Genomic DNA, 21944 nt, shown 5'->3' with positions numbered 1-21944 from the left:
GAAAATTATTAGAAACGTTTGAAATTGCAATCTCCAATGAAAACATAACAAAGAAAAATTGGTGAATTAAAAAGGCGTCTACAAAATTTTCATTCGATATTCCTACTCACTCAGACATTTCGTTCCGAAATTATGTCAACCACAATACATACAACTTTCGTTAATATGTCGTTACGATTTTGGATCCGACATCGGACGTAGCATCCGAATTTTGTTCTGATTTCGTTACGATGTCGGTACGATTGGTTTGTTGGGAAAGGCAGAAGAAGTAAAGTCCGAATTTGTCTACCATTTTAAGTGGTCACATAATTCCCTGTGATCTCAAACCCCATTAATGGTAGAGATCTAAAAAAATATCTGCCTATTAAAAATACGAATTAACGCTCTCGTTATAAACGAGGTCTCGGAGTAGAAGCATTGAACAGGAATCTAGGTTGGGGTCTGTATTATAAGGTGAATTCGAATAATACTTTGCTCTAAGAACCATCCCCAACGTTTTTATTTTATACCCTCAGCCTTTAGGCTAGAAAGGGTACATACACTTTGACACGATTAAAAATGTCCCTCATCGAAATAACGGTTTTAAACCCCAAGTATGTTTGGACGAAATTCATTTCAGGCAATTTAGAGTCGATTTAGCCTTGTCCATCCTTCTGTCTGGCTGGTGCGCACGATAACTCTCGAATGGATCAACCGATTCGAACCACATTTTGGGTATCGTAATATTTTGTACAAACTTAGTTTAGGTTCGAAGATGGGCTACATCGTTCCACTCCTTCGGGTATCTCCACCACAAAAGTTCAACAATTTTCTGTAAATTGATGTCAACGATAACTTTCAAAGGTCCAATTTGGTCCAAAATTTTCACATCGTATTATTCCTTCAAAAATATATATCGGATTCGAATATGAACTATACCGGTCCACTACTTCAGGCACCTCCCACACAAAATTCGGCTAAAGTGAAGTTTAAGAGCTCCTCTCGAATCGTTTTGACATTTTTCAGTATGTTGCCCTCGCGGCTCTCTTTACGACGGTACAATTTTTTTCTTGCGCAAGTCCATAATTTCTGATATATTGGCCTAAAAGCTTCAAGAAACTCTGACGGCACCAACCAAAATGGCAAATCTACAAGATAATTCTCGCAGGGAGTTTCTGTTTGGTGCAAGCTTTGCACATCGTATTATTTCATGCAGTCATGTATCAGGTTGGAATATGGACTATATCAGTCCACTCCTTCGGGTACCTCCTACACAAATTTTGGAAAAAAGTGATGTTTAAGAGCTCCTCTCGCATCGTTTTGATTCTTTTTTCAGTAGGTGGTACTTGCGACTGTCTTCACGACGGTACAATTTTTTCTTGCGCTAGTCCATACTTTCTGAGATATTGGCCTAAAAGCTCCAATAAACTCTGACGGCAACAACCAAAATGGCAAATCCGCAAGATAATTCTCGCAGGGAGTTTCTGGTTGGTGCAGACTTTGCACATCGTATTATTTCATTCAGTCATGTATCAGGTTGGAATATGGACTATATCGGTCCACTCTTTCGGGTACCTCTCATACAAAATTTGGATAAAGTGATGTTTAAGAGCTCCTCTCGCATAGTTTTGATTTTTTTCAGTAGGTTGTTCGAGCGGCCTCATTTACAACGGTAACATTTTTTCCCTATTACAACACCCATAGTATTGATAATCCCCATTTTAGGCAAGGACTCGGAGAGGATGTCGATTTCTAATAATTGGACTGGACTCGAGGTTGGGGTATGTGCCTTATGTTGAGCTATAGACTTTCTACCTTTGTTATAAGTATCACGATGACTTAATTTATCGCGGGTCACCTGCAGAGTTAGGTTTAAAATACTACCTAAAATTTACCACTCAAAACCCTTCAATTTAGCAACCAAACATTGCAACCACTATTAGAACACCCCAAGTGTTGATTAAGCAAGTTCGCGGAGTACAATACGATTTCTAAAAAAATTTAACCGGAATCGTGGTTTGAGTCTGTGCCTTAAGGCAGAGTCGAAAGATACCTTTGTTTTAAAGACTATCATTATTCGAAATCTCTGACTATGACACCGATTCCGCGCTTAACTGGTTTTGCAATCACTATAGAACACCCCAAGTGATGATTAAGCGAGGTCGCGGAGTACAAGACGATTTTTAAAAAAATTTAACCGGAATCGAGGTTTGAGTCTGTGCCTTAAGGCAGAGTCGAAAGATACCTTTGTTTTAAAGACTATCATTATTCGAAATCTCTGGCCATTACACCAGTTCCCAACTGATTTTACGACAAATAATTAACGAATCTGCTCCTAGAATGTGTGTACACCTAACAAAGATTCTCATAAATTCCGTTTAGGATAGGATAGGATAGGGAAAATGGGATTTGGAATTGGGAAAATTGGTTATTCAAAAATTAAACTATACTGTCCAAACTAGTTTCTATGGATTATGCATTCAAAATGACCAGTAAGTATATGCTATAGATAGATATTATTACCATGTAAAATTCATAATTTCGAATAATGATTAATTTTGTAATAATTAATATTACATTTGTTTATAATATTAATATTTTGTTTGTCTACTTGATAATGCCCATAATTTTTAAGTTCTTCTTTTTGTTGTTTGTCTTCGTATTCATGTATAAATATATGTATATAGAGAGAATGTCAAAATTTTTCTACTACAACAACGAAAAAAAGGTTATTAAACACAATTTTAATATCAAAATCTACAACTTAATGGAAGCTAACTTAGGGGGGACTTAAGGGGATTAAGAGTAAGTTTATATAATACAGGAATATAATAGCTAATATTTATAACTATTAAAAATAAATAATGCTATAAAATAAACAAAAAAAAATATATTTTAACAAATTCACATGATGAGAAAAAAATCGAGAAAATGAGAGCCAGAGGAAACAAAACAAAAAAAATATGGAAAAATGACGAAAAATCATTTGTTTATATTTTTTAAAAAAAATACATTAAATATACAATTACATACATATACAAAAAGTTATAAGTTTTGTTTTGTTTTTCGAAAATAATTTTTTGTAATCAGTTTTTTCATTTTGTTTCTAAATAAACATTTAGTTGAAAAATTTACTTACAATTAAACATGTAATCTTCTGTTTTTTTGTTGGTAATTCAATAATTTATATAAAAATTATATTTTTACTATAAATCGTTTTTTTTTTTTCTTCACTTAATAAAACATAAATTTCCTGGGGGTGTGAGGAGGCATATCTCCTCCTCTTTAGGTTTTTTCCAAATTGATTCATTCGTTCTTTCTTAATTGTCTTATACTAAATCATATTTTTTTGTTAATTATACATTAATTTTTGTGTTTTTTCTAAATTTGTAATAATAGTAATTAAGTGTGTGTGTGTGTGGTTTTTTAGTTATAATATTTAATTTTCTTTAAATATTATGATGATAATTCGGTGCTTTCTCTGCGCATATTTATGATGTCATTGAAATCACTTTCGGCCGATTCAATGGATTGTATTGAAGAACTTCTTAGTTTGGAGGCTGGTATAAATTTTCCTCGACTTTTTAATGCTGTTAACTGGAAATTTTATAAAAAATATATAATTTTTGTTAATTAAAAAAACAACAATTTTACTGAAAAAATATCTATTGACAATAATGACAATGGCGAAAACACATGCTGGTTTTCGGGAAAGGTAATTATCAGCGAAAGTGGTTATAAAGAAAAGAACAAGTTTAATTAATTTGAATAATTTAATTTAAAATTTTTTATAAATATTTCACGTCCTTAATTTCACTAAAATAAAGAAAATTATTCTTCTTATAACCCCTTTCGCCAAATATTTTTTTTTTTGTAAGAAAAAGAAATGAAACCATTTATCTCACGTAAAGAATGCAAAGTTTAGTGTTAGTATTTTATTGCTATTTTAATGTTGTTGTTGTTTTTTTTCTTTCTGGTGTTAATGGAGTGCAAAATTTTTTTGTTAATGGTTATTATAAGTTAGTATTATTTTATTTGAAGGGGATTAGTTAGAATTGAGGTGCTTATGACAAGTGTTTGTTTTATTTATTGATATATGTAAAGATATATTTTAAAAACACATTAAATATCCAATATTTACACAACAAAATATTTACAACATAAACTACTTTTTCTATTACAAAAACAAAAAATAAATATGTACAACAAACTATACGAATAAATGGCATGACAATTAAATGAAAATGGATAAGGTAATTATTTTAAAAAAAAAAAACTTCTGAAATAATTTCAATATAAACATCAGTTAGATGAGATTTTTAAGGATTCATGTGATGGGGAATTATTTAAAAAAAACTTCTGAAATAATTTCAATATAAACATCAGTTAGATGAGATTTTTAAGGATTCATGTGATGGGGAAAAAAATTTGGTACAGATTTTAGATAGTCCGATCGTGACATTGACAGAAGGGTCCTAGATATTTAAAATAATGTACATAATATTCAACAAGAAGTATCATTCTGTTAGACCCGGAAAATATCTGATAACCAGAAACGATTTTGGGTCAAATGTAACTTGTCACGGTGCTCTTGAATCAAATTTAAATGGAAGGTCCCTACACCTGGGAAGTTTTTGCGGATTCTGAAACTACAATGTTCATAGATGAGAAAAATCAAAAAAACAAAAAAAAAATCGCCGGAGCGCTTTTTAAATAAATCTCGATTCCAGTTGACATTTTTAGGGGTTATTTAAGTTTTTGCAATTTTGCAATTTCCTATCAAAATGGGAATAAAGAAAATGTTGTAACTATCATAATTCTTTACAAGATTGACCTTAATAATATTTTCGTAGGTTTTACAACTTTTCAGATATAGAAGTTTAAATTGGGACAATTCAAATTCAATTCTGTATCGTCTCCTTATAAAACAATGTTATGACTGAAATTTCCCAACTTAAACTTATATATCTAAAAAAATGGTACAACCTAGGAAAAATTACATAAGCCAGTCTTGTAGAGAATTTTCACATCTATAAGATTTTCAAGCAAAATCGCGAAACCCTAACAAAAAAACTAAAAATGTAAACTAAGCTTCTTTATCTCAAAAATGGTACACTCTGAGAACAAATCATAAACGTCAATCCTGTAGACGCTACAACATTTTCTTTAGCTCCATTTCGATTGGACTTGCGGATTCGAAGCAAAATCGTGAAAACCTAAAAAACACCTAAAAAGCGTTTTTTTCTTGTTTTTTAATTTTTCTCATCTATGAACATTGCTGTTTCAGAATTCACAGAAACGTCCCCTGTGTGAGCGGTTGTCATTAAAAGTTAGTTAAGGCGCACCCTTCATGACATTGTTTTATAAGGGGGCGATACAGTCAGTGCATTGTCCCAATTTGAACTTCAATATCTTAAAAATGGTAAAACCTACGAAAATACCGTAAAGGTCAATCTTGTAGAGAATTTTCATAGCTACAACATTTTCTTCAGTCTTATTTTGATAGGACTTGCGGTTTCTAAGCAAAATCGTGAAAACCTAAACAACCCCTAAAAATATCAACAAGGTCGAAAATCTCAGTTGTTTGGTTGTTATATGCCAAAATATCCAAAAATCCTTGAAAAAAACTTCAAGTCAAAATCCGGGGGCTCGATTTTCCGAAAAATGTGCACCTTCTCGAGGTTCCATTGCTTTTGCGATGTACTAGAGAGTTCTTAATTATTGTCTTGGCTACAATTCTTGTCTTTGTGTTGGATTGAAAATCTCAGTGATTTGGTTGTTATATGCCAAAATTTCAAAAAATCATTGAAAAAAAACTTCAAGTTAAAATCCGGGGGCTCGATTTTCACCGTAGACTTTTTTTGATCCGTCCAAAATTTGCCTTTCGTAATATTTTGTCCAAACTTAGTTTAAGTACGAAGATGGGTTTTATTTATCAGGTACCTCCCCCACAAAAGTTCAAAATTTTTCTGTAAAATGGTGTGAACGATAACTCTTGAAGAGAGCAATTTATATGATCCAATCTTTGCACATTGTGTTATTCCTTCCAGATATATATGGACTATATCGGCCACACCTTCGGGTACCTCCAACACAAAATTCGGATAAAGTGAATTTTAAGAGCACGTCTCGGATCGTGTTGAATTTTTTTCAGTAGGTTGTCCTTGGGGCTTTCTTTTCGACAGTACAATTTTTTTCTTGCGCAAGTCCATACTTGTTGAGATATAAGCCACAAAACAAAAATGGTAAATTCGCAAGATAATTCTCGCAAGGAGTTTCTGATTGGTACTGACTTTGCACATCGTATTATTTCATCCAGTCATGTATCAAGTTAGCATATGAACTCAATCGGTCCACTCCTTCTGGTAACTTTTCCTTTCGGAAAAATTTAGTTTAGGATCTGCTCTCGAATCGCTTTGATTTTTGTTGTAACAACTTGTATTCACTGCCCCCTATACGAAGGTACAAGTTTCATCTGGGGCAAGTCTATACTTCCTGAGAAAATAGCCTGAAAGGTGCAAAAAAACCTATGACACCGTGTGTAGTGGTTGGAGCGCAAGATAACCGTCGAACGGATCAGCCGATTTGGCCCAAAATTTGGCCTTCGTAATGTTTTGTCCAAACTTAGTTTAAGTTCGAAGATAAGCCATATCGGTCCACTCCTTCCGGTACCTCCCCCACAAAAGTTCGAAAATGTACGGAAAATTTGTGGGCACGATAACTCTTGGAGGGAGTTACCGATTTGGTCCATACTTTGCAAATCGTAAAATTTCTACCAGACTTAGATGAGGTTCCAATATGGACTCAATCGGTCCACTCCTTCGGGTAACTTTTCCTTTCGGAAAAGTTTAGTTTAGGATCTGCTCTCGAATTGCTTTGATTTTTTTTGTAACAACGTGTATTCACTGTCCCTATGTCGGTACAAGTTCCATCTGGGGCAAGTCTACACTTCCTGAGAAAAAAGCCTGAAAGGTGCAAAAACCCCTATGACACCGTGTGTAGTGGTTGGAGCGCAAGATAACTCTCGAACGGACTTGCCGATTTGGTCCAAAATTTGGCCTTTGTAGTGTTGTGTCCAAACTTAGTTTAAGTTCAAAGATAAGCCATATCGGTCCACTCCTTCAGGTACCTCCACCACAAAAGTTTAAAAATGTTCGGAAAAATTGTGCGCACGATAACTCTTGAAGGGATATACATCAGGTTCGAATTTGCACTATATTTGTCCACACCTTCGGGTACCTTTCACACAAAATTTCGGATAAGTTGATTTCATCGATTGGACCATAAATGCGGCTCTTAGAATTTTTTCATGAAAATGCACCTTTGGCCCCATACAAATTACTATGGAAACAAATATCGCAGCATTCTGGCAGGTTTCAATATTGTTCCATGGTGTTGCACTTAAATTCGCAGACCACACTGGTAGCGCGCATAGCTTACCACAGACTTGCATACAGCGACATGTGTATATAGTCAACAAGTGCTGCCCGGCTCGGGAAGTGGGTACCTTGTTCGCACATCTCAGCTTGTCGCAGATAGCAGTGGCCTGCGCGGACAATGTGAACATGCAGTCGAATGTGACCCTTAGAATCTTGGGAAAATTGGTTTAGTTGAATTAATGACCAACCTAAATGACTGACATTTGGTGGTTAGACCTCGGCAGAGGTATGAAACATTCCAACAGAGAATTGTGGGTATAGGTCCACGTTTTGATATAGCACCCATAGAACAGTACCTCCCGATTTTCGGTATTTTGAAGGTTTTATCCTCATTATCACACCGCTTGCGCTTACCGACCAGCCTATTAATTTCTGGTTCAGCTCCCTTCCTCTGGGGTTACTGGGCCTCATCACGCTCATTTGCCAGTAACGCCAAGCAGGTATATAGGAAACGGCTGTAATGACGTCTCGGAAGGTCCTTTCTGTTACCCGAACATTAGAAGGGTTTTGCAGATCTCTGAAGCGATGATTAATGGACTCTCTGAACTAGGCCATGATTGATAGATGAAATCGAGCGATCCACCGATGGAGACAATTTTGGGAGAAGGCCTGACCCAGGAGAAACGACCATATCAGTCCACTTTTGTGAGTAAAATTGTGCGCACGATAAGTATTTGGGGAGTAACCGAATTGGTTGCACACCGTAATAATAATAATGAGATATATCGGCCCACTCCTTCGGGTACTTCCCACACAAAATGTCGGATAAGTGCAGTTCAACCACCATCACAATTCATTCAGTTCCAACTTTGGATAGGTGATATCGAACCACTTCTTCGTGTACGTCCCCCACAATAATTCTTCATCCCTATAACTCTGGAAAGGAATAACCAATTTGGTCCAAACTTTTCACATCGCAATATTTCCTTCAGACATGGATTAGACACGAATATGGATAATATCGGTCCACTCCCTTCAGTTACCTACCCTACAAATTTCAAAGTCAAATACATGACTTTTGAAAATTAGCATCATGTAGTATGTTGTTTCCTAAGATTACGGACCAAAAGCTCAAAAAAAACTCTGCTGGCAAAATTAAAAAAAAAGTATTGTTAATTGAGTATTTGATTTGGGGGAAACTTTACACATTGTAAAATGTCTTCCGACTTCTAAGATGGTCTATATCAAACCACATCTTCGTCTACCTCTCTCACAAAATTTCAACATTTTTGGTTAAGTGCACTTTAAGTTCTGTTGGAAATTTTCACCAAAGGTGCTTCTTGAGGACCCGTTTACATCAATATTATCGTTTTCGCTTCCTGACATAATTGTCCAAAAGCTTTAAATGGTGAGCAGCAAAAGTCAAAATTCGAAAATTCGAAAAAAACTGCAGTTTTTGACCAATAATCGTTTTTAAAGGAAAATTCTCATATTTAAAGACAGTTATTTGATTTATTCAATAAGCTCACAAAAAATATGAAGACTGAACACCCAATTTGAGTAATTTCGGGTGGATATTGAGGCCACAACCTTCAAAATACCGAAAATGGGGAGGTACCGTCCTATGGGGGGCTATATGAAGGCGTGGACCTATACCGAAACATTTCTAGGCCAAAGCTTTATACCCCCCACGAAGTCTAAATACGAAATTTCAGCAATTTCAGTGTAATAATGAGGCTAAAAGCTTCAAAATACCGAAAATCGGGAGGTACCCTCCTATGGGGGGCTATATGAAGGCGTGCACCTATACCGACAAATTACTACTTGAAAGTTTTATACGCCCAACGAAGTCTAAATACCAATTTTCCGCCATTTCGGTGTGATAATGAGGCTAAAACCTTCATAATACCGAAAATCGGGAGACACCGTCCTAAGGGCTAAGCTATATGAAGGCGTGGACCTATACCAACAAAAATTCTAGATGAAAGTTTTATACCCCCACCGAAGTCTAAATACCAAGTTTCAGCAATTTCGGTGTAATAATGAGGCTAAGAGCTTCAAAATACCGAAAATCTGGAGGTACTGTTCTATGGGGGCTATATCAAAACGTGGTCCTATACCCACAATTCTCTGTTGGAATGTTTCATACCTCTGCCGAAGACTAACCACTAACCGAAGATAGGGAGATACGGTTCTATGGGGGCTATATCTAAACGTGGACCGACCATCGCAGTTTTTTTTTTTTTGTCCTGGAGATTGTAAGTCAATTATAAGTACGTGTACCAAAACTCCTTCCGAAAACTCCTTCTATTTTTGGCCACAGTTAATATAAACTCGCGACATAGTGCGCCCCGACCAAGTGTACATGAAGTCCAAGCCCCTTATAGTGAAACATTAGAATTGTAACGTATGCGATCTTGACGTCATGTACCTTCCCAGATGTCATTTCTAAAAGGCTGAACTCCTATTTGACCGATCTTTCTACCTTTCTCCACCTGAAGAATGTGCAAATATAGGTCACTAAATCAACTAAACCAATTGTCCCAAGATTCTAGGGGTCACATCCGACTGCGTGTTCACGTCGTCCGCGCAGGCCATAGCTATCTGCGACAAACTCAGATGTGCGAACAAGATACTCACGTTCCTAGCCGGCAGCACTTGGTTTGCAGAAAAGACCTTGTTGACCACATACATACATATGTCGCGATAGGCAAGTCTGTGGTAAGCTATGCGCGCTACCAGTGTGGTCCGCGAATTTAAGTGCAACACCATGGAAAAATATCGAAACCTGCCAGAATGCTGCGATATTTGTTTCCATAGTAATTTGTATGGGGCCAAAGGTGCATTTTCATGAAAAAAATTCTAAGAGCCGCAATCCAATCGATGAAATTTTTTACCAGTTCAATCCAATATATATCAATATAACTCCGGGCGATTTTAGATATTTTAGGCCGTATATAGCTACATCCAAATTTTATCCTATATCTATGTCGCCAAAGTCGACTGATACTTTTTTTGTTGGTCGTCAATTTTTGTCCATTGATTTTTTAACCATTTTCCTTAGACACTTTAAATGGGGAGGCCAATCATAAATATCAATTTTGACTTGTTGGGCTATAATCTTTTATGATTTTTTTTGATCATTTTAGAGATTTTTTCTAAAATAAAATAATTCAAAATGTCCTTTAATGTGTTCAATGTGAGAATGAAGAACAACATGAAAGAATCTACATTAAAATAAAATGGAAATGGGGTTTCTCAAAATTTACACTTGTCTTACATGAAGTGTAATATGAACGAAAAAAATATATATAAATTCCAAATTTAAAAAAAAATGTTAACCGATAAAACTCACTAATTAGGTAGGGACTAACGTTAATAAAAATCCCTTTACTTGTCTATTACAAAAACAGTAATATGTTTAAAACAACAATCATGCAAAACTTAAAACGAAGGAAGATAATATGAAAACGAAAGTTTCGAAAATAAACCAAATAAAAAAACGAGATTTCGTATCAAACATGAAATGCATTCCGACAATATTACGATTAAGGAAACATATGAAAGATTGTTGTTGTTGCTGAGAAATTTTGAAAAACAAAAATAAATATATTGCATGTTATAATGACCTGATCTGGATTTTTGTTCGGGTTTAAGTGCGTATGTATTCGAATTGTTGTTGTTTTTTTTCATATAATTTCGGTTATAAGTATGTTTAACTTATCCACTTCCAAGGTTCAGTATCGGGACTTGTTATGGGCGTAGTATACTATAAACACACACAGAAAAAAGAATATATAGCGATAAATTATATTAAAAACAATACAGTAACTCAAAGATAATAATTTCACAAGAAAATTGTGGTGTGGTTTTTTTATGATATGGTGGTGTACATATACGAATTGTTGGCAGTGTAAGATTAAAAGAAATAAAAATAACTAAAAGTATTTTTCAAATAATAATTTTAAAATAGATTATGGCAAATTTTAATCAAGGATAGAGTTTTGGGGTGATTTATTATATTACGGTTTTGTTGTTGTTTGTTGTATGAAGTGAAATGAAGCTTTTGAAAGCATGATTTTTAACAAAAAAATTACAAATACAATAAAAATAATTTATAACGAATTGGTCTATAAAACTGTACAACAAAATTGAACTTTATTAAAATTTCATGAAACCCTGCTCAGATTATGAAAGAGGACCGAAAAAAATGAGACACGTGTATCGGCGTTTTGAAAGTTTACGTCGGGAAGTACTCGAAATGCGTCGGGGAAGCTTCCCCTATTTGTACATTTTTGAAAATATTCGAGTTAGGATTCCTTGGAATCCTTGCGTTTTAGGCATATAGTGTCTTTGACAATATTACTGCCAACAATGCGAGGAGTCTTTTAGTTACAAAATTTAACCCTCGAGCGAGTCATTAAAGGGGTCTTCTTGGTCCATTTTTTCTAAAAACGTTTTAAATCTTCTTTAAAATGAGATCGGATCTCATTTTGAAGGAGATTTAAAACGTTTCTGGCAAAAGGGACCAAGAAGACCCCTTTAATGGCCTGCTTGAAGGTTAAATTTTATAACTAAAAAACTCCTTGTTGGCAGTAATATTGCCAAAGACACTATATGCCTAAAACGCAAGATTCCAAGGAATCCTAGCTCGAATATTTCCAAACATGTACAAATAGGGGGAACTTCTCCGACGATTTTGGGGTACTTCTCGACGTAAACTTTCAAAACGCCGATACACGTGTCTTCTATTTTTCGGTCCATTTTCATAATCTGTCCGACTTTATCTGTAATTATTTTTTGTGTTGTTCAGTGTAACAATATTTTGGATGTTGACATCAACTTTACTTCCAATTCCTTATAAACAAAGTTTAAGTTTGTTGTATAATGTTTATCATAATGAATGAAATTAACAGTTAATGGTGGGTGATCGTTTGGTGATATTTTGCGCAGGAAGGTGAAAAATGTATGGATGGCTTGTGGGCTTGTGTAGTAAACACATATCATCAGTAGTTATAGTAATAATAGTATAGTGAGAGGTAGTATCAAAAATGTAACCCAAAACCAATTTTTGTTTTAGTTTGTATTGTTGTTGTGGTGAGAGTTTTAGTGAAAATTGTTGTTTTAGTTGTATTATATACAAAATAGAATAGAGTTTCAATAAAATCATACAACATGTGGAAGACAATGGGTTGGGGAGATGTTGAACTTGTTGTTGTTTATGGAAGGATATATTAAAAAACAAAACTAAACAAACTCAAAAACGTATTTGGATGAAGGAGGTGCGTTCGTTCATCTTTGGGGACAAAACAATACAATCCGTTTTTTTCCGAATTGAAACATTTTAAACTTACCTCTGCTTTCAAGTCGGCGATTCTGTCCTGCAGATCACGTACTTTATCGGAATCATCTAAATTGGAACGTAGTTCACCTTCTGCCAACATTTCGGAATTCTGAAAAAAAAAAACAACAATGAATTAATTAAATTAATATTGACTAAAATGGAAGGAATTAATATTAACTAGAAACGAACAAATAATCTATAGGTTAAAATGATTATACGGAGTTCAACTTCGGTTGGCTCAGCGTGAAGACATAAATTCCCACGTGGAGACTACGCCTATGGGCTTTAAAATTAAGTTTACAAAATGGCGCTGTGTTAAGCCAACGCTTGGCATGTGCGTTATCGAGAAGTAACCCAAAAATTATTAAGCTTTATCCAAAAAAGAACTTGTGACAGCTGGTGTTTTCTCGAAGCCGTGTGTTTGTGGGAGGACCTCCGTGGAGTCCGTGCTCTTCGATTCTTCAAATAAGTTTCCTGGTATATCAATTAAGCTAACCTGAATTCCATGCATGTGTTTGTGGGAGGACCACCGCCGTGGAATCCGTGCTCTTCGATTCTTCAAGTGAGTTCCTGATATATCAATTAAACTAACCTGAAATTTTATCTAGAGACTACGCCTTCGGGCTTTAGAACTAAGTTTGCAAAATGGCGCTGTGTTCGGCCAACGCTTAACACGTGCGTTGTCGAATAGTAACCTAAAAATCATTTAAGCTTTATCCAAAACAATTTTTTGAAATTTATGTTTTCTCGAATATAAGCTTTTATGTATACTGGCGGTGTCTCTTAAGCAGCCAACAACCCAAATTAACTTATAAAAAAAAACAACACTGAGCCTTATCAATTACGAATTGAGGCAATAGCATGAAGGGAGTAAGGCACTTGGACTTAGCCAGGAGGAAATCCATAAAGTTTTCTGGAACGAGACCCCCTTTCAAAAGAAGAGATGATACTAAAGTGATTACGGAACTGTCAAGTCGGGTATCGTCCCGGAAGTTATAGTGTTTATTGCCTAAATATTAGGATGCGTAATAGACAATCTCGACTATACAGACTGTACACCTGTACGTCTATAAAGACTCCCTCCTGGCTCTCTATAAAGACTCTCATCCAGTCGAAAATAAGGACTCGTTTCTGATTGGCTATAAAGACCCCCTTCTACTCGTCTATATGTACTCCCTTCTGATCGTCTGTAAAGACTCACTTCTGCTCTTCTATAAAAACGCCCTTCTCTTCGTCGATTAAGACTCCCTTCAGCTAGTCTATAAAGATTCTCTTCAGCTCGTGTATAAAGAATCAATATACAGCTTCGGCTTGTCTATAAAGACTTCCTTCAGCTGGTCTATATAAATACTCCCTTCAGTTCGTCTATTAATATTTTCTTCAGCTCGTCAAAAAGTACTCCCTTCAGCTCGTCTATAAAGACTCCCATCAGCTCGTCTATAAAGACTCTCTTCTGGCCCTCTATAAAGACTCCCATCCAGTCGACTATAAGGACTTCTGGTCGTCACTTCTGCTCTCTATAAAAACTCCCTTCACTTCGTCTACAAATATTCTCTTCAGCTCGTGTAGACTCAATCTACAGCTTCGGCTTGTTTATAAAGACTTCCTTCAGCTTCAGCTGGTCTATAAAAACTCCCTTCAGCTCGTCAAAAAGTACTACCTTCTGGTAGTCTATAAAGACTCCCTTCCTATAGCGGCCAGACAAAATCGTCTATAAAGACACCTTCCTGGTCGTTTATAAACTCTCCCTTCTGCTTGTCTATAAACATTTCCTTCTGTTCGACAATAAAGACTCCCTTCCGGTCGTCTATAACGATTCCCTTGTGATCGTCTATAAAGTCTTCTTTCTGCTCGTCTATAAAGACTCCCTTAAGCTCGTCTATGAAGACTCACTTCAGCTCGTCTATAAAGACTCACTTCAGCTCGTCTATAAAGACTCACTTCAGCTCGTCTATAAAGACTCACTTCAGCTCGTCTATAAAGACTCACTTCAGCTCGTCTATAAAGACTCACTTCAGCTCGTCTATAAAGACTCCCTTCAGCTCGTCACCCACTTCAGCTCGTCTATAAAGACTCCCTTCACCTCGTCTATAAAGACCCACTTCAGCTCGTCTATAAAGACTCCCTTCACCTCGTCTATAAAGACCCACTTCAGCTCGTCTGTAAAGACTCCCTTCAGCTCGTCTATAAAGACTCCCTTCAGCTCGTCTATAAAGACTCCCTTCAGTTCGTCTATAAAGACTCCCTTCAGCTCGTCTATAAAGACTCCCTTCAGCTCGTCTATTAAGACTTCCTTCAGCACGTCTATAAAGACTCCCTTCTAGTGGTCTATAAAGACTCCCTTCAGCTCGTCTATAAAGGCTCACTTCTAAAGACATCCTTCTGGTGGTTTATAAAGACTCCCTTCAGCTCGTTTATAAAGACTCCCTTCAGCTCGTCTATAAACCCTCCCTTCAGCTCGTCTATAAAGACGACATCCAGCTCGTCTATAAAGACTCCCTTCAGCTCGTCTATAAAGACTCCCTTCAGCTCGTCTATAAAGACTCCCTTCAGCTCGTCTATAAAGACTCTCTTCAGCTCGTCTATAAAGACTCCCTTCAGCTCGTCTATAAAGACTCCCTTCAGCTCGTCCAGAAAAAAAATCTTCATCTCGTCTATAAAGACTTCCTTCTGGTGGTCTATAAAGACTCCCTTCTGGTGGTCTATAAAGACTCCGTTCAGCTCGTCTATAAAGATTCCCTTCTGGTGGTCTATAAAGACTCCGTTCAGCTCGTCTATAAAGACTCCCTTCAGCTCGTCTATAAAGACTCCCTTCAGCACGTCTATAAAGACTCCCTTCAGCTCGTCTATAAAGACTCCCTTCAGCTCGTCTATAAAGACTCCCTTCAGCTCGTCTATAAAGACTCCCTTCAGCTCGTCCACCAGCTTCAGCTGGTCTTTAAAAACTCCCTTCAGCTGGTCTTTAAAAACTCCCTTCAGCTCGTCTAAAAATACTCCCTTCAGCTCGTCCAGAAAAATCCGCTTCAGCTCGTCTATAAAGTCTTCTGGGGGTCTATAAAGACTACCTTCTAAAGGTTTGCAAAGTCTCCCTTCTACTCGTCTAAACCTTCTGGTGGTCTATAAAGATTCCCTTCTGGTGGTCTATAAAGACTCCGTTCAGCTCGTCTATAAAGATTCCCTTCTGGTGGTCTATAAAGATTCCCTTCTGGTGGTCTATAAAGACTCCGTTCAGCTCGTCTATAAAGACTCCCTTCAGCTCGTCTATAAAGACTCCCTTCAGCACGTCTATAAAGACTCCCTTCAGCTCGTCTATAAAGACTCCCTTCAGCTCGTCTATAAAGACTCCCTTCAGCTCGTCTATAAAGACTCCCTTCAGCTCGTCCACCAGCTTCAGCTGGTCTTTAAAAACTCCCTTCAGCTGGTCTTTAAAAACTCCCTTCAGCTCGTCTAAAAATACTCCCTTCAGCTCGTCCAGAAAAATCCGCTTCAGCTCGTCTATAAAGTCTTCTGGGGGTCTATAAAGACTACCTTCTAAAGGTTTGCAAAGTCTCCCTTCTACTCGTCTAAACCTTCTGGTGGTCTATAAAGATTCCCTTCTGGTGGTCTATAAAGACTCCGTTCAGCTCGTCTATAAAGATTCCCTTCTGGTGGTCTATAAAGATTCCCTTCTGGTGGTCTATAAAGACTCCGTTCAGCTCGTCTATAAAGACTCCCTTCAGCTCGTCCATAAAGCCTCCCTTCTTCTCGTCTATAAAGACTCCATTCAGGTCGTCTAAAAGACTCCCTTCAGTTCGTCTGTAAAGACTCCATTCTAGTCGTCTATAAAGACTCGTCTACAAAAACTCCCTCGGCAATCCCATTGCAATCCCAAACTCACCTTTGTTTCCAATCGAGAAATTTCCTGTTTCAATTCGGCCACTGTTTGTGACTGTTCAGTGAATTTAATTTTGACATTCATTAATTCATCCTTCATGCGAGATTCCAAATCAGAGTATCTAAAGAGGAAAAATAAAACAGAAACAAAAATTTATTATCCAATACAAAAAAGTAAGAAGGCCATGTTTTCTTACCTATGCTGTTGTTCCCTAGCCTTATTGGCCATTTCCTTTTCACGCATAAGAGCTGCATCGAGTTCTTCTTTCAATTTTTTGTTCTCCTCATCTTGACGGCGCAGTTGATTTGTTGAGACTTGTACCTGGGTTTCCAACTCCATTACTTTGAGACGTAACTCTTTTAGTTCGGTAAGAGTTTCCATTTCACGTATCCGGGTTGTCATTAATTCTTCTTCTAGTTTTTGTGTATGTTCATTGGATTTGGAAGAATCGAATAGATTGGTAAGCAATTTCTTTGGAGTTGAATCGACGGGGTGGGAATTGTGATCGTTACGATTTTCTTGCAATTGCCGTTGCCATTGATTGCTAAGTTCTTGTACACGTTGTTTGAGATCTTTCAGGGAGAGACTGGCTTCTGCTTCTCGCAGTTTACTGGCTATTAGTTCATCTTGTAAATGGGCTACCGAGTTATCGGGCGTTGTTTCACGTAAAGTCTTTTTATCCTCCTCCAGCTCTTCTACTTTGGTTTTTAAATTGCGAATTTGATCTTCAGATTCGGCTAGACTTTGTCGCACCTTAACTAATTCCTCGAGGAGACATGAGACCATTTCATCACGTTGCTTGAGTGCCTCTTCTTTCATGCAAAGTTCATCGAGAGATGATTGACGGGAATTGTTCTAGGTGTGGTAGATTAAGACAAGATTAGAAAAAAACGCTTCTTCTTGGGAATCATAAACACAAAACATGCTACAAGTAGGGGGACGCGGTATGTTATTTTATTTTATATCAAGCACAAACATACATATATTTTGTTAATTAAAGCATGAGTAGTGTTGTCATGATTAAAGCATTCAAACGGTAATGGACAAACAAATGTTAAATACAAAATAAAATAATGTGTTTGTTATACAAAATTGGTTGTTTTACAAAAATAAAGTAAAGACACCTTCCTTCTATTCGTCAATAAAGACTCCCTTCCGGTCGTCTACAAAGTCTCCCATCTGATCGTATATAACAATTCCCTTCTGCTCATCTATAAAGACTCCCTTCTGCTAGTCTATAAAGTCTCCCTTTCGCTCGTCTATAAAGTCTCCCTTCTGCTCGTCTATAAAGTCTCCCTTTTGCTCGTCTATAAAGTCTCCCTTATGCTCGTCTATAAAGTCTCCCTTCTACTCGTCTATAAAGACTCCCTTCTGCTGGTCGTCCTTCCACTCGTCTCCCTTCTGCTCGTCTATAGAGGTTCCCTTCTGTTCATCTATAAAGTCTACCTTCTGCTCGTCTATTAACTCCCTTTTGCTGGTCTATAAAGTTTCCCTTCTGCTCGTCTATAAAGTCTCCTTTCTGCTCGTCTATAAAGTCTCCATTCTGCTCGTCTATACAGTCTCCCTTCTGCTCGTCTATAAAGTCTTCCTTCTGCTCGTCTATAAAGACTCCCTTCTGCTCGTCTATAAAGCCTCGCTTCTGCTAGTCTAAATAGTCTTTTTTCTACTCGTCTATAAAGACTCCCTTCTGCTCGTCTATACAGTCACCCTTCTGCTCGTCTATAAAGTCTCCCTTCTGCTGGTCTATAAAGTCGTCCTTCTGCTGGTCTATAAAGTCGTCCTTCCACTCGTCTCCCTTCTGCTCGTCTATAAAGACTCCCTTCTGCTAGTCTATAAAGTCTCCCTTTTGCTCGTCTATAAAGCCTCACTTCTGCTAGTCTAAAAGTCTTTTTTCTACTCGTCTATAAAGACTCCCTTCTGCTCGTCTATACAGTCTCCCTTCTGCTCGTCTATAAAGTCTCCTTTCTGTTCGTCTATACAGTCTCCCTTCTGCTGGTCTATAAAGTCGTCCTTCCACTCGTCTCCCTTCTGCTCGTCTATAGAGGTTCCCTTCTGTTCGTCTATAAGGTCTACCTTCTGCTCGTCTATAAAGACTCCCTTCTGCTGGTCTATAAAGTCTCCCTTCTGCTCGTCTATAAAGCCTCGCTTCTGCTAGTCTAAAAGTCTTTTTTCTACTCGTCTATAAAGTCTCCCTTCTGCTCGTCTATACAGTCTCCCTTCTGCTCGTCTATAAAGTCGTCCTTCTACTCGTCTCCCTTCTGCTCGTCTATAAAGGTTCACTTCTATTCGTCTATAAAGTCAACCTTCTGCTCGTCTATAAAGACTCCCTTCTGCTGGTCTATAAAGTCTCCCTTCTGCTTGTCTGTAAAGCCTTTCTTCTGCTAGTCTAAAAAGTCTTTCTTCTACTCGTCTATAAAGTCTCCCTTCTGCTCGTCTATAAAACCTCGCTTCTGCTCGTCTATAAAGTCTCCTTTCTGCTCGTCTATAAAGTCTCCATTCTGCTCGTCTATACAGTCTCCCTTCTGCTGGTCTATAAAGTCGTCCTTCCACTCGTCTCCCTTCTGCTCGTCTATAGAGGTTCCCTTCTGTTCGTCTATAAGGTCTACCTTCTGCTCGTCTATAAAGACTCCCTTCTGCTGGTCTATAAAGTCTCCCTTCTGCTCGTCTATAAAGCCTCGCTTCTGCTAGTCTAAAAAGTCTTTTTTCTACTCGTCTATAAAGTCTCCCTTCTGCTCGTCTATACAGTCTCCCTTCAGCTGGTCTATAAAGTCGTCCTTCTACTCGTCTCCCTTCTGCTCGTCTATAAAGGTTTCCTTCTATTCGTCTATAAAGTCAACCTTCTGCTCGTCTATAAAGACTCCCTTCTGCTGGTCTATAAAGTCTCCCTTCTGCTTGTCTGTAAAGCCTTTCTTCTGCTAGTCTAAAAAGTCTTTCTTCTACTCGTCTATAAAGTCTCGCTTCTGCTAGTCTAAAATGTCTTTTTTCTACTCGTCTATAAAGTCTTTTTTCTACTCGTCTATAAAGTCTCCCTTCTGCTCGTCTATACAGTCTCCCTTCTGCTCGTCTATAAAGTCTCCTTTCTGCTCGTCTATAAAGTCTCCATTCTGCTCGTCTATACAGTCTCCCTTCTGCTGGTCTATAAATTCGTCCTTCTACTCGTCTCCCTTCCGCTCGTCTATAAAATATCCCTTTTGCTGTCTATAAAGTCTCCTTTCTGCTCCTCTATAAAGACTCCTTTCTTCTCGTCTATGAAGACTTCCTCCTCTCCTGATCATTGCCAAATCTCACTCCGAAAATAAAAGCCTCTTAAGTTTATAACATTTAGAAGATTATTGTTAATTTTACACTTAAAAATAAATTAGTACAACAAAAACGACATGTAAAGGAAGGAGTGGTTCCTTCAAAGTTTTTTTTTACTTACGCTTCCTAAAGGATCATTCTGCTTGAATTGAAGTATAGTTTTTTGTTTGATTGGAATATCGTGTGATGTTGATATTGTGTATGTATTTGTTATAAAGTGTTTGTTGTTGTAAATAACATATACAGATAAAATATGTAAACCACAACCAGAGTATGTTTTTTGAGTTACAAATAAAAAAAGAAGAAGGAATACAAATAAGGAAATGTATTAAAACAAATACACAGAGAGAGGGGTGAAAAATACCAACGAAGACGGTTATTTAATGGGGCATTTCCATTAAGGGATTGATTCTATTACAAATTTTCTCCATTCATAATAACCGCCTCCGCCGGTATTTGTTTTCAATTATAGATTGTTTAGCCATATCCAGACAATTGGAAGTAATGTTTCATTTGGTGATTAGATACAGCATTATGAGGATGAATGAATGATTAAAAAGGGGCGTGGAGGTTGGGGGAGTGAGCACAAAATTATGATTGAAGAATTTTTATAAGAAAAAAAAAAACGGAATAAAATAAAAAGATGACACTTACATTCTCCTGCAAACGTAAACTTAAACCACGTACTTCTTCGTTGGCATTTTCCAATTGATGAGATATTTCCAAATAAGAGCGACGCAACTGCATTAATTCTGTTTGTATAGCAAAGCTGTGTGACATACAAATAAATAAATGCATTAGTTGACCCTTTAAGAAATGTTTTAGATTTCACATCGTACCTTGTTTCCTCCTCTTCGGCTCTTGACACCTGGCCTCTTACCAAACGATCAGCCAATTCAGCTGATTCAGCCTCTAATAGATCGTTGCGTTGTTTCAACAAACGATTTTCTCTTCTCAAACGCCGTAGTTCAACCATTTCTTCCTGTTCCTTTTTCTTTACATCTTGATATTCCTTTTCCATTTTCTTCATGCGTTTGGTATTGATTTTTATGGAATAGGCCAGCTGGAAGAAGGCATCTTGGTCGGCCTCAACTTTTTTGGGAAGTTCTTTTTGGAAATACTGGAAATAGAAAAACATAAATTATGGCATGGAAAACCTCTAAAATCCCTTAATATTAAACCCACCTTCAACATAGCCTCCATATCCAATGACAAAACTGTGTCCTTGCCAAACAGCAGTAAGGCCAAGGCAACTTTAAAAATAAATTCCATGCCTTCACTGAGGAAAACATCCATTATAAGACTGCTAATGTTTAAACTCAATGATGTGGTATAAAGGGTAAGGAACCAACTGGAAGCATACATTGTAGTTTGGAATCCCTAAAAAAGACAACAAGGGAAAAGAACAACCAAATTACAAACCCCATTGCGAGAGTAAATCCTAATTTTCTAACCTGTTGTTGGAAGTGTATATGCATTTCGGGTATTTGTTCCTGTACCAAATTCTCCAATTGATACATGCACAGTCCCAGTTCCGACATTGATGGTTTAAACATATCACGCATACGATGTTGCTGCATAATTTGTACCAAAACAGCAAATGCCTCCTCTTCGGGCATATGCATTAGCAGCAGGCCAACAATAAAGCCGGAACCTTGACAATATCCAACCTCACGATCATGCAAGGAATACGCTTTAATAACATTAAAGAGAGCCTCTTGTCCAGGGCCATCTTTTTCTTTAAAGAAATCAACTTCAGGATATGTACGAGCAATATCACGTCGTATCACTTTTTCACAAGCCGAGGTAGCCTTTATGTATTCGGCATATTGTTTCTTATCTGCATCGCTGGCACCGCACAACTGTTGCCAAACAATGGCTCTGAAAGGTAGAAGAAGAAGAAAAAGGAGGGAATTGTATTCTGGGGGATCACAAAGAAGTTTTGTCAGATGACCTATAAAGACTACCTTTGGTCAAGAAAAAGAGTCTTTATAGACAACCAGACGAATAGAAGGGAATCTTTATAGGCGTCTAGATGGGAGTCTTTATAGACTATCAGAATGGAATC

The 21944-nt window shown here is 37.2% G+C and overlaps 1 protein-coding gene across 6 annotated transcripts in view; it reads right to left on the bottom strand.

Moving 5' to 3' along the window:
• Positions 1-3346: 3346 nt before the first annotated feature.
• Evi5 (ecotropic viral integration site 5) overlaps positions 3347-21944 on the bottom strand; it is a 176786-nt gene continuing 158188 nt past the window's right edge. For 2 of the 6 annotated variants that reach the window (XM_073977305.1, XM_073977306.1), the window contains exons 4-12: positions 21331-21757; positions 21062-21256; positions 20716-20996; positions 20531-20645; positions 19998-20015; positions 16773-17431; positions 16580-16697; positions 12713-12811; positions 3347-3576 (exon numbers count right to left, since the gene is read on the bottom strand). In XM_073977305.1, the coding sequence (XP_073833406.1) occupies positions 3436-3576; positions 12713-12811; positions 16580-16697; positions 16773-17431; positions 19998-20015; positions 20531-20645; positions 20716-20996; positions 21062-21256; positions 21331-21757 (2053 nt within the window). In that variant the 3' untranslated portion in view covers positions 3347-3435. Of the gene's footprint in view, positions 3577-10987; positions 11128-12712; positions 12812-16579; positions 16698-16772; positions 17432-19997; positions 20016-20530; positions 20646-20715; positions 20997-21061; positions 21257-21330; positions 21758-21944 lie in introns of all 6 variants that reach the window. The other 4 variants (XM_073977307.1, XM_073977308.1, XR_012411777.1 and 1 more) reach the window with 3 other exon arrangements.

Source organism: Musca autumnalis, unplaced genomic scaffold, assembly GCF_047663935.1.
Source record: "Musca autumnalis isolate F117 unplaced genomic scaffold, ASM4766393v1 scaffold_3, whole genome shotgun sequence".
Taxonomy (NCBI): Eukaryota; Metazoa; Arthropoda; class Insecta; order Diptera; family Muscidae; genus Musca; species Musca autumnalis.
The sequence above is the reverse complement of the archived record's forward strand: the minus strand, read 5'-3'. Positions and strand labels throughout refer to the sequence as shown.